Here is a 12,510-nt window from a genome sequence, read left to right on the forward strand (position 1 = left end):
ATATTTATGAATTTTGATTTTTAAAAACATATTTGGTTGTTAGGTTTTCTATCTGGCACTTAGAATTAAGTATAATGATTGGACAACCCACTTAGAAGGTGTTTATATGAAGTAAATATGTAAAGCCTAAGGCAGTGGTCGGTAAACTCATTAGTCAACAGAGCCAAATATCAACAGTACAACGATTGAAATTTCTTTTGAGAGCCAAAATTTTTAAACTTAAACTTCTTCTAACGCCACTTCTTCAAAATAGACTTGCCCAGGCTGTGGTATTTTGTGTAAGAGCCACACTCAAGGGGCCAAAGAGCTGCATGTGGCTCGCGAGCTGCAGTTTGCCGACCATGGGCCTAGGGAAATGACATATCAAACATTCATAACAGTTAAGTTGAACTGTGCTCAGGTGATATGTGAATTGCTTAATGTGGTATAATTACATTTGTAGTTGGCCTTAATGTCAAATAAGTCAAGAATTTTAGATGGGCTCATGTACAGTTTAAAAATAATACTCAGTGTAACTCTTACTTGCTAAAATCCTTTTGGCTAGAGTTTCATTATAACATCACAAATTAATTTACTGCCAGTCTTATGGCCACTTATTTCTCATTTTGGTGAGTTTATTTTATCCCAGAAATGAAAAGTTCAGCATTGAGCCCTGATCTTACTATGCTAAGTGGTTAGAGCATTGACCCTTGAACTCAAGGGTCACAGTTTAGTTCCCTGTCAAGGGCGTGTTTGAAACCCAGTTCCAGTTGGGGAGTGTGGGAGGCAACCAGTGTCTGTCTCACATCGATGTTTCTCCCCCTTCTCCTACCCTCCCATTCTCTAAAATCAATTTTAAAAGTATCTTTGAGTGAGGATTAAAAAAAAAAAGAAAAAAGTTCTGCATTGAGGTAGTAGGCTCAGAAAGGCTTTTTTGTTGTTCTTACTAAATACATATCTTTCCTGTAGGTTTGGTAACAGATTTGAAGGGCCATTTTGTAATTCAGGTAGCTATGGGCAAAGCACACACTTGTGTTTTAATGAAGAATGGCGAAGTTTGGACCTTTGGTGTAAATAATAAAGGACAGTGTGGACGAGACACAGGTGCCATGAACCAAGGTGGGAAAGGTAGGTGTTACTGTATTGTTAAATTGTGTGTAGCCTTTGCATTAGCTTTTCAGAACAACATGGTAAAGAATCTTACTATTTTCAAAACAAATGATTCCTTGATTTCACACTCACAAATTAGGAAATTTGTTTATTTGACAGTATATCACTGAAATAACCAAATATACTTTATACCTTTAATTTCTGAGCAAATGTTTTTTACTTGTATGCCTTCTTAATTTTATATAATTACTAGTGGCCTGGTGCATGAAATTGGTGTGGAGGGAGGGTGGGGCGGGTTCCTTAGTCTCACCCTCTCCAATTTGGGACCCCTTGGGGGATATCCGATTGCTGATTTAGGCTCAATCACACCTAAACCTGCAGTCAGACACCCCTCTCACAATCTGGGACTGCTGGCTCCTAACCGCTCGCCTGCCTTCCTGATCACTCCTAACTGCCTCTGCCTGTCTAATCATCCCTAGCTGCCCTCCCATGCTGGCCTGATCTCACCCCCAACTGCCTTCCCCTGCAGGCCTGAGCTCACCCCCAACTGCCCTCCCCTGCTGGTTTGGTCACCCCCAATTCCCCTTCCCTACCAAGCCTAATCTCGCCCCCAAAGATGCTCCCCTGCCAGCCTGATCTCGCCCCCAACTACCCTCCCCTGCTGGCCTGATGGCCCCTAACTGCCTCTGCCTTGGCCCCACCACCATGGCTTTGTCCAGAAGGAAGCCGGATGTCCAGAAGATGGCCGGTAGACCTGGTCTAATTAGGGTATTACCCTTTTATTAGTATAACTAGATTATATAGAATGGGATTTCTTAAATAGGAGGAAAAAGTCTTTTTTAGCAAGAAGAGATGCTCTTGACTGACAAAAATACATAATCCCTATATCTGGACTGATAGCCAGCCATATGCATTATACTGCCAAACCGGTCATTAAAAAATTGAACCGCTTTCTTACACCTTACACCAAACAACTGTTGCCCTTAAAATCCCTCCTCAGCCCCCACCTTAGGTTTTGTCTTCACAGTTCTCCCAGATTAGATTCTGATTGGTCTGTTTCTATGCCAGTCAGTGTCTCTGAGCCTGATCAGAGAGGCAGGGCTGATCAGCAGCCCCTGCGGCTGCTGGTAAGGCCTGAAGAGAAAGAGAGGCATGGGCTGATCAACAGCTGCCATGGAGCTGCTTCTCTCCAGGCCTGATCTACAGCCACTATGGCAACCAGTGCAGGGACTGACTTCCCGGTGGCTGTTCAGTCATTTTGGACGTTACGGACCCTGGCGCTCTATATAGATAAGAGCACCTCTTTGATTTAGTATCTTTGGTGACTAAATTTTTCTTAAAAAGCATTTTCAAATCATTTTTGGCAGCAATCTCTCTGGCAAATATTATCTTCCTGTTTAACAGTATACACTGCCTATAATTCAGTCAGTTCTTAACAATTAAGATGATCCTTAAAAATACTTGACCCTTTATCAAGTCATAAATTGTGGATGCCTCCCATCCACCGTATCCTTTGCCTAAAAACTAAAGGTATTGAAGGGTAAGAGAGGCGTTGATCCATGCTTGCTGCGATTTTGTTTTTGTAATTGTTTGTGTTTACTTCATTCTTACTCTTATGTTTTACTGTAGCTGCTATCAGTGACTTCCTATACCCTTCCCTCAAATGTCTTTTTTAAATTTTATGTGGCCTTGAAAATAGGAAATAGATACATATTATTAGAATTAAGTATTAAGCTGTGTTTAAAGTACAAATACTTTAAATTGTGGCCTGCATAGTTTCAGAATTAATATTTGTATAAATTAACAAAAATAAATTTAGTTCTTTGGGGGTCTTCTTGATGACAGACTCATATGGATATTAAAGTCTACTGTTTTTTACCCCCTTAGCTTATTTATATATGTACTTATGTATTTAAAATTCTTTAGTTGTTTTTTTTAATTCTTTTGTTTTTAAAAGAGTAAGTCTATTAGAGGAATATTAATTTTTTTTTAAAAGAAGGAAGAACAAAAGAAAAAAAGAAATGGATAACTTCAAAATAGAAATATTGCTAAACTAGTGAGCCACAATTTTGGATAATACCTAGGCAAAGAGGAGAGAACCTTTTTAGTTTTCTCTATTTAAGTATCTATTCAAAGTATGTTTTATAAGAGTTGTGAGCTGAACAAAGTTGTTTCTTAATTATTCTGAAACTTTTGTGAAATTTGGCATACATTTACAACTATATTGTAGATTCTTAGTGTAAATTTTGTAATAACCAAAATTAAATTGTTAAAACATTTTTTATTTACTATAAATCACACTTATTCTGTGAGTATTAAATTAGAAAGCATGCCAGTATAGTAGTGTAAGACACATAATGAATATAGATTGCTGACTCATAAAGAACATAAAGTCATTATTAAAAGTTTAAAAAACTCGAAAAGTATAGAACATAATATTGAAATATTAAAAAGTTGTATGTCTGCCACCATGTCTTATAATTTTTCAATTAAAAAAATTATAGATAAGATTCCAGTGTCCTGTATTCCTATTCCAAGGCTTAATATTATACTCTATATCTCTCTCCAGAACTAACCACATCATGATTTTGATTAATAGCCTTTCAATCGTGTTCTATTTATTTTTTCTTTTTAAATTTTATTTACTTATTTGTTTGCTTGTTTATTTTAAAATCTTTATTATTGAGAGTATTACAGATGTCCTTTTATTCCCCCATTACCCCACTTCACCCAGTTCCCTCCCTGCCCCAAGCTTTTGCCACCCTATTGTCTGTGTTCATAGGTAATGCAAATATGCATATAAGGTCATTATTTAATCTTTTCGCACCCCCCTCACTCTCTTCCCTCTGGGAATCATCAGTCGGTTCCATTTCCATGTCTCTGATTCTATTTTATTCACCAGTTTATTCTGTTCATTAGATGTTTTATTCCTTTATTCTGATTTTTAGAATCAATTGTTGATAGATAGGTATTTATTGCCTTTTTATTGTTCATATTTTTTATCTTTTTCTTTTTTTTTCTTCTTCCTCTTCTTAAAGAATACCTTTTAATGTTTCATGCAATACTGGTTTGGTGATGAACTCCTTTAGCTTTTTTTTCCCTCTGTGAAGCTCTTTATCTGACCTTCAATTCTAAATGATAGCTTTGCTGGGTAGAGTAATCTTGGTTGTAGGTCCTTGCTATTTATTCATCACTTTGAATATTTCTTGCCACTTCCTTCTGGCCTGCATAGTTTCTGTTGAGAAATCAGCTTACAGTGATATGTGTACTCCCTGTAGATTGTTCTTATATTTTATGTGAAATACATTACGCACATATATTTATAAGTGCTTATCTATAAGTGACCAAATGACCAGTCAACCAGTTGCTATGACGCTCACTGACCACCAGGGGGAAGACGCTCAACGTAAGAGCTGACCTCTGGTGGTCAGTGCGCTCCCATAGCCAACCTCCTGCAATCTGCCAAGCTCCTGAGGCCCCTTTCCCTGGCCAACCTCCTTCAGCCTTGTTTGGGGGCTGGCCAGGCCAAGGGACCCCACCTATGCGTGAATTCATGCACTGGGCCTCTAGTCTATTCATATTTTTCTGCAATTTTTTTTTGTCTTTTCATCATTATGCTTGAAATATGTCCATGTTGGTACACATAAATCTAGATGATTCTGCTAATAGATAAATTTATAATTTTTCACTATTATAAATAATTTTAAAACCTTTATACACATTTCCTGGTAAACATGTGAGACTTTCTCTAGTGAAATTACTATGCTGTAAATTTCAGCTTTGTGCTAGATTTTTCTTAGAAGAGCTTATACCAATTTGTACTCTTACTAATAGAATTTGATTTTCCACATTACTCAAGTAGTCATTATTGACAGACACTGATTTTTGCCAGTGTAATGGCTATGACATTGTAATTTTTTATTTGTTGTATTGAAATATAACATATATGCAGAAAAATCACCTAGCATAGATATATATTTTTATGAATTTTCACAAACTGAACATATTCTTGTAATCAGCACCCAGATCAAGAAAGTTTCTTAACAGTACCCAAGAAAACCCCCTTATATTCCTCTCCAGTTGCTATCCTCCTCTCCAGTTAACACTGTACATTAATTTTACACTTTATAGATGGAATCATGTAGTATCAATTCTTTAATGTCTGGTTTCTTTACACTCAGCTTTACTTTTATGAGATTCATCTATGTTGATATGGTTAGCTGTAAATTGTTCATTCTCATCATGTAGTATTAAGTTGTGTAAATATATCACAGTTTTAAAACTTTTGCTAGTATTAAAGACATTTGGGTAGTTTCTAGTCTGGATTATTATGAATAATGTTGCTCTGAACATTTCTAATAAATATTAGTGAAAATATGTTTGCATTTCTTTGGGGTGTACAGTTAGAAGGAAAATTGCTCTGTCTCTCATTTTTTTTTTTTTAATTTACATTCCATTGGTTATGAATTGTGAGTTAGACCATCTTTTCAAATTTTTCTTATTTTTCTAGCTTTTTCTTATTAATTTGTAACAGTATTTTATATATTATGTTGTATGTGTTATAAATATTTTTTACTAATTTGTGGATTCTTTTTTATATTTATCGTTTACTTGTTTATATTGATAATTTTTCAATTTTGCTGGCAAGTTGCTGTTGTTTTTTTTGTCTTTTTTTTTTAATAAATTTTTGCTTTATGTAGTTAGGTTGGGGCCTTTTTTTCCATGTGTATGAGAGTGAGCTTTTCTACTTGGTATTGTGATTGATATTGCTTTGAATTTTAGGGATTAATATGAGGATAATAATTATAGTACAATTGGGAAGATTAATATATGTAGACCCAGGTAAGTGCCCAAAATATTTTAGTTCCTATTCTTATGAATAATAGTCACTTTGGTCTTCCTGGGGATTGCTTTATTTTAACTAGACAGGCTTAGTTATCCAATACATGGTTATCTAATTTTCCAACTTGTCCATAGATTAGAAGTGGCAAAAATAAAAAAAAAGTTATATATCCCATCAATTTCTTGATTAGACAGACCTATATATACTGAGTCTATTATAGGTATAAGTGATAAAAGAGAGTAAGGTTAACTAAGTTAAGAGGTAAAGTGAATAAGGTAATACCTTGTCTTTGAGGATCTAAGTCTAGTAGAAAAGACAAAGATTAAAAATAATTACCTGATTTCCACAGATTTGTTCTTTTATTATATGCTCTTATAGCACTATATATTCCTTTTTAAGTCTATCAAAGTTATATATTTACTCTTTTCTGTTTGGCTATTTAATTAATGTGTGTATTTATCACTAAGTTATAAGGTGTATAATAAATAGTTCATTATCATAGTCCTCAGTGCCTAAAGCAGAGACCTATGAGCCATCTGCTCAGTAGCCTGTTTTTTTGTATGGCCTTCCAGGCTAAAAAAAAAAAAAAGCTGAAACTGGTTTGGCTCAGTGGATAGAGCGTCGGCTTGCGAACTGAAAGGTCCTGGGTTCGATTCCGGTCCAGGGCATGTACCTTGGTTGTGGGCACATCCCCAGTAGGGGGTGTGCAAGAGGCAGCTGATCAATGATTCTCTCTAGTTGATGTTTCTAACTCTCTATCCCTCTCTCTTCCTCTCTGTAAAAGATCAATAAAATATATATTTTTTTAAAGTTGAAGGAATTATAGCGCAATTAAGTTGTAAGTGAGGTATAAACAGGTTTGAGAAGATAGTGACTGTTTCCTTCAGAAAAGTGGTCAGTGCTTTCCTTGGAAATGACTTCTGAGCTGAGTTTTTGAGGTCTGAAAAACTCTGGTTGATGGGGTATGGATAGGTAGGTATATGAGGTAGAAAAAGGGAGAGAGCAGGAATGAGCAAAGGCCCAGAGTATGAGAAAGGACATAGGATGTTTAGAAAGCAGAGGGAATATAGGTTTAGATAGAATGTAGTTTGCATGGAAGAAGTAGTTTGGAGAAAATTGGGAGCCATATCGTGAATGACTGTATCTTGCTGAAGAATTTTATAAATTATGAAGTCATAGGATTAAAGTATATGTTTTACAAAGCTGATTGCTAGCAGTGGAAGGATGGTCTAGATTGGAGGGACTCTTGGCTTAAAGTGTGGTTAGTAATCATTCTTTAGTCTGTTGGACAAAAATGTTGGCAGTGAAGATGGAAAGGAGGGACTAAAATTAAAATCCCAAAAAATTAAAAGTGTGATTGACAAGAAGCAACAACAGCTATGAGATGTTTCTGTCTTCCCTGACTCTTTTTGCAGAAATGGAAACGTGGAGAGCACTTATTAATAGGCCCTCAAGTAAATTTTATTTTTCTTGCTCTTATATTTTAGCATTTCTTTGCATAGTCGTTTGGATTAGTATATGTTATATATACATATTTAATTGGGAAATAATAAATGTCAGTTTTTTAGACATGGGAATAATCTAGAATGTATAATCTAAAAATTATAAATTGTTCTCTCAAATAGGGTTTGGAGTTGAAAATATGGCCACAGCAATGGATGAAGACCTAGAAGAAGAACTAGATGAAAAAGATGAGAAGTCTATGATGTGCCCTCCAGGCATGCATAAGTGGAAGCTGGAGCAGTGCATGGTGTGTACTGTCTGTGGAGACTGTACAGGTTATGGAGCCAGCTGTGTCAGTAGTGGGCGTCCAGACAGAGTTCCTGGAGGGTAAGAAAAAGAATTAATACTGAAGAAATAAAACATTACTAGAAAATGCATACAACACATTTCTTTTAAAAATTATTTCAGAGTATTCTGTGTTATTTCTTTTTTTATTTTTCATTTTTAATCCTTACCTGAGGACATACTTAGAGCAGGGTTGGGGAATTAAAATAAATTCTATTTTAGTGTCATTTTTATATCATTTGATCCATTTAAAGCATCATTTTTAAAAAGGTCATCTTTTTCAAGGGTTGGGTTATGCCTTCATTTGTATTCTTTTTAAAAATATGTCTTTATTGATTTCAGAGAGAGGAAGGGAAAGTGACAATGATGAGTGAGAGTCATTGACGGGTTACATCCTACACGCCCCATACTGGGGATTGAGCCTGCAACTGGGGCATGTGCCCTGACCAGGAATCAAACCATAATCTCCTGGTTCATAGGTCGAAGCTCAACCACTGAGCCATTTGTATACTTTCTAAGACTGCTTTAATAACACATATGAATTTTTTTCTGAGTAGAATTATATATAAAAAAAAAAACCATATAGGTTGTTTTATTAGGGATATATTATTTTAAATTGAATTGACTCTTTGCAATTTTAGGAATTCTAGGAACTATCGTGGCTAAAGTTGCATTGCTCCTTTTATATATAGTTTTTATTCTTGCTTTACCACTATTTTTTTTTCAGGGTCTGTTTTTTCATTTTAAAGTTAAGGTATGAGCTGAAACCGGTTTGGCCAGTGAATAGAGCTTCGGTCTGAGGACTGAAAGATCCCAGGTTTGATTCTGGTTAAGGGCATGTACATTGGTTGCGGGCACATCCCCGGTAGGGGGTGTGCAGGAGGCAGCTAGTTGATGATTTTCTCTCATCGATGAAAATCTAGCTATCTATCCCTTTCCCTTCCTCTCTGTGAAAAATCAATAAAATATAAATAAATAAATAAATAAATAAATAAATAAATAAAATACTATATAATAATCTTTAAAAAAAATAAAATAAAGTTAAGGTATGAGTTAGACACAATCAGAATGCAGATTTTTTCCCTAGAATGTTAGGGAAGATTTTGATTCTTATTTTTGTGTTGCCTTTTGTAGCCAATGTAACATAATGGGCTATCCTTTGTAAGATTAATTATGCCGAAACCTATTTGGCTCAGAGGCAGAGCATCGGTCTGCAGACTGAAAGGTCCCGGGTTCGATTCCGGTCAAGAGCATGTACCTTGGTTGCGAGCACATCCCCGGTAGGGGGTGTGCAAGAGGCAGCTGGTCGATGTTTCTCTCTCATCAACGTTTCTAGCTCTCTATCTCTTCCCCTTCCTCTCTGTAAAAAATCAATAAAATATATATTTTTAAAAAGATTAAATTAATTATGATAGTTCTTTGTATTATGATAGATCTGATCTTTTTAAGATAAGATTTTGATAATTAGCTTAATTTGGAAATTAAAGGGAATCTTGGGGAAAAAATATCAGCCATGGTGAGGACAGCCCTTCCTATTTGACACCTCCTTTATAGTTAGGTGCTTCTTCCCAAATAATGTCCCCAATGTCTGAACTTAAGTAATCGATGCATATTATAAATGAATTTATTATTCTCTTCTCCTTCCTGAAATTATTCATTCTTCTTTATATGCTTCCCTCTCTCCCCCAAGATTTACTGTCTGTTTTCAATAATCATTTATAGATCAAATGGACAATACCTAACCAAGTACAATGATTTCTTTACTAATGAAGCAGAAATGAATACATGAATCAAGTCAACATAGGAATTTGTGCCGGGACACTAAGCACTATTAAAAATGATTTCAATTGCCAAGACCAGTTTGGCTCAATGGATAGTGTCGGCCTGTGAACTGAAAGGTCCCAGGTTCGATTCCGGTCAAGGGCGTGTACCTTGGTTGCGGGCACATCCCCAGTGGGGGGTGTGCAAAAGGCAGCTGATCGATGATTCTCTCTCATCTATGTTTCTAACTATCCCTCTCTCTTCCTCTCTATGTAAAAAAACAATAAAATATATTAAAAAAATAAAAATGACTTCAGTTATAAAATTTTGACTATATATCTTACAATAGGTTTAAAAATAGACATTATTTTTTAAATAGTGCCCACATACAATTCAGTAGGGCTTTTTATTGTATCAGTTTTTAATGTTGTAGTTAGTGATCCTCCAGTTGTCAGTAGTGTTTGCATTTGAAAGCTATAAGTTTCACAGGGCACCTGGCTATGTCTTTCAAGTCTACTGCCAGATAAGTCCTTCCTCATGAACCTCTGCAAATCTGGATAACAAGGGTTTCCGTAAAGCTGTCTAAAGTTTTTTAGGACTTATCCAACTAATACCTTTAAAGCTATAACTTCTGCATCTGTAAAATATGTGACTAAGAAATTAATTGTTCACTGACCATCTAACTAACTTCCGGGACTGTTCTTGTCTTCTTTATATTTTAATCAAATGCCATATACTTAGTTCACAGCTGATGTGAAAGGATAAAGAAGAGCAAAAAGAACATGAAATTGGACACAGTGAAAGGAGCTAATGGGAGATGATAGAATATAAAGAATAGGGAGGGAAATGGAGATTAATGCATTAAGCTAGCCAGTGGGCTGCCCGCACCTCCCTTAACTTATCTGGTAGGTAGGAATGTTTTGTTTGTCTACTAACCAAGCCATCCAGACCACTTAATAGTAAAGCTGCTGGTCCTTCACTAATTGTGAAAAAGTGAAGAATATTTGTTAATAGCAGCTTTGAAGATAGAATACATTTGTATTTTTTGTAGAAATTGAGGAACTTAATAATAAACTTTTGTTTTTAATTATTCATCTAGTAGAGGCCTGGGGCATGGATTCATGCACCGGTGGGGTCCTTTGGCCTGGCCTGTGGGTATCAGTGGACCTCTGTGCCACAGCAGCCTGGCCTTACCCACCAGCTTGTTGAGCTCCAGCCCACTGTCTGCATTGATCCTGCACAGTAGGAAGTAGTGCGGGAAGGAAGAGGCAGTGGGGGAGGAGCCCGAGGCTGGGCTGGCTGTAGCGCTGCACCACTCCCACTCATCCCAGCCTAGCTGTGTCTGCTTCTGCTGCTCAGTTGTGCAGGGGAGATGTCTGAGGGAGAGGCTCATGCAGTCGCAGCTGCACTTGCCAGCCATCAGCCTGGGTGTCTAGCACTAGTCTGTCAGCAAAGCGGTGCTCCTGCCGTGGAAGCCCAATGACCACTAGGGGGCAGCTCCTGCTTTGCACATCTGCCTCCCTGGTGGTCAGTGCTCATGATAGCTTCTATCTGGTTGTCCAGTCACTTAGGCTTTTATATATATAAATTCATACCTTTCCTTAAAATTGACACATCCTGATCCTAATCTGAACAGTTGATTTCATTTTTGCCTCATTTAATTTAATCTCAAAAATGCAGAAAAGTGTTTTTTTTTCAATTCTTTGTTGTTGAAAGTATTAGATATTGTCCCCTGCCCCTGCCCCCGATTGTCCTCTCCCAGCCTGCCCCTTCCCCCCAGCCCCGGTCTCCCCACACCACCCATTGTCTGTGTCCATTGGTTATGAACATAGAGATGCATATGTTTTTTCTGATTGGTGTTTCTGACTTTTTGGGATATAATCCTAGGAGTGGGATTACTGGTCAAATAGGAGTTCCATTTTTAATTTTTTAAGGAAACTCCATACTCTTCTCCACAGTGGCTGCACCAATCTGCATTACCATCAGTAGTGTATGAGAGTTCCTTTTTCTCCACATTCTCTCCAGAACTTGTCGTTTGTTGATTTGTTGATGATAGCCATTCTGACAGGTGTGAGATGGTACTTCATACAGAAAAGTGTTTTAAGGAAAGAGTAGAAGGATTTCAATTAATTCTTTTTTTTCTTTTCTTTTTTCTTTTCTTTTTTTTTTTTTTAAGTATCTGTGGTTGTGGTTCCGGAGAATCTGGCTGTGCTGTGTGTGGATGTTGCAAAGCTTGTGCAAGAGAGTTGGATGGTCAAGAGGCAAGACAAAGAGGAATTCTTGATGCAGTGAAAGAGATGATACCTTTAGACCTTCTATTAGGTAATTTGCTTTATTATACCAAAAATCTTGTCCTCAGCTCAGTAATAAGGATAGTTTAAATAATTTCTATTAGACATGTGCTAAAAAGTAAAGATAATCCTATATAATAAAGGGCTAATATGCAAATTGTCCTCTCAGGAGTCTGACAGATTGGGAGTTTAACTGCTCCCTATGACTTGCACTCATTACCAGGGGCAGCTCTGAATGAAGAAAGGTCCTGGTCAGCAGCCAGAAGGCCCTAATAGGCCCTGATGGATGGCCAGGCCTAGGGCCTACCCGTGCATGAATTTAATGCACTGCCTCTAGTAGTTAATAATATAATACCGCATGTATTGTAACTGAAAATATGTCATTAATAAAGGGAAGAAACACTTTCTTTTTTGCTAAGATTTTTGCATTAAAAATAATTTGTTTTAGACTGTTGTTGTTAGCTCTTATGTTCTTGAATTTTATATAGTTCTGTTATATATATTATATCTATTATATTATGTGTTTGTGTGTATAAACACACATGTATATATATTTACATGTCTATATATAAATTTTTTTTGATCAATCATTAGCTGTCCCAGTGCCTGGGGTTAACATTGAAGAACATCTTCAGTTAAGACAAGAAGAAAAACGGCAGCGAGTAGTCAGGAGACACAGATTAGATGAAGGAAGAGGTAAGATGTAGCTGCAGAGAAAAAGTATTTGAAAATACATTT

At 36.5% G+C, this 12,510-nt stretch overlaps 1 protein-coding gene across 22 annotated transcripts in view; it reads left to right on the forward strand.

The window, feature by feature from the left end:
• MYCBP2 (MYC binding protein 2) overlaps positions 1–12,510 on the forward strand; it is a 254,681-nt gene that overhangs the window by 62,264 nt on the left and 179,907 nt on the right. For all 22 annotated transcript variants that reach the window (XM_084877082.1, XM_084877098.1, XM_084877099.1 and 19 more), the window contains exons 14-17: positions 949–1,107; positions 7,558–7,762; positions 11,658–11,803; positions 12,367–12,468. In XM_084877082.1, coding sequence (XP_084733208.1) covers positions 949–1,107; positions 7,558–7,762; positions 11,658–11,803; positions 12,367–12,468 — 612 coding nt within the window. The remainder of the gene's footprint in view (positions 1–948; positions 1,108–7,557; positions 7,763–11,657; positions 11,804–12,366; positions 12,469–12,510) is intronic.

This window comes from Pipistrellus hanaki (assembly GCF_964339955.1).
Source record: "Pipistrellus hanaki genome assembly, chromosome: 3".
NCBI classification, from domain to species: domain Eukaryota; kingdom Metazoa; phylum Chordata; class Mammalia; order Chiroptera; family Vespertilionidae; genus Pipistrellus; species Pipistrellus hanaki.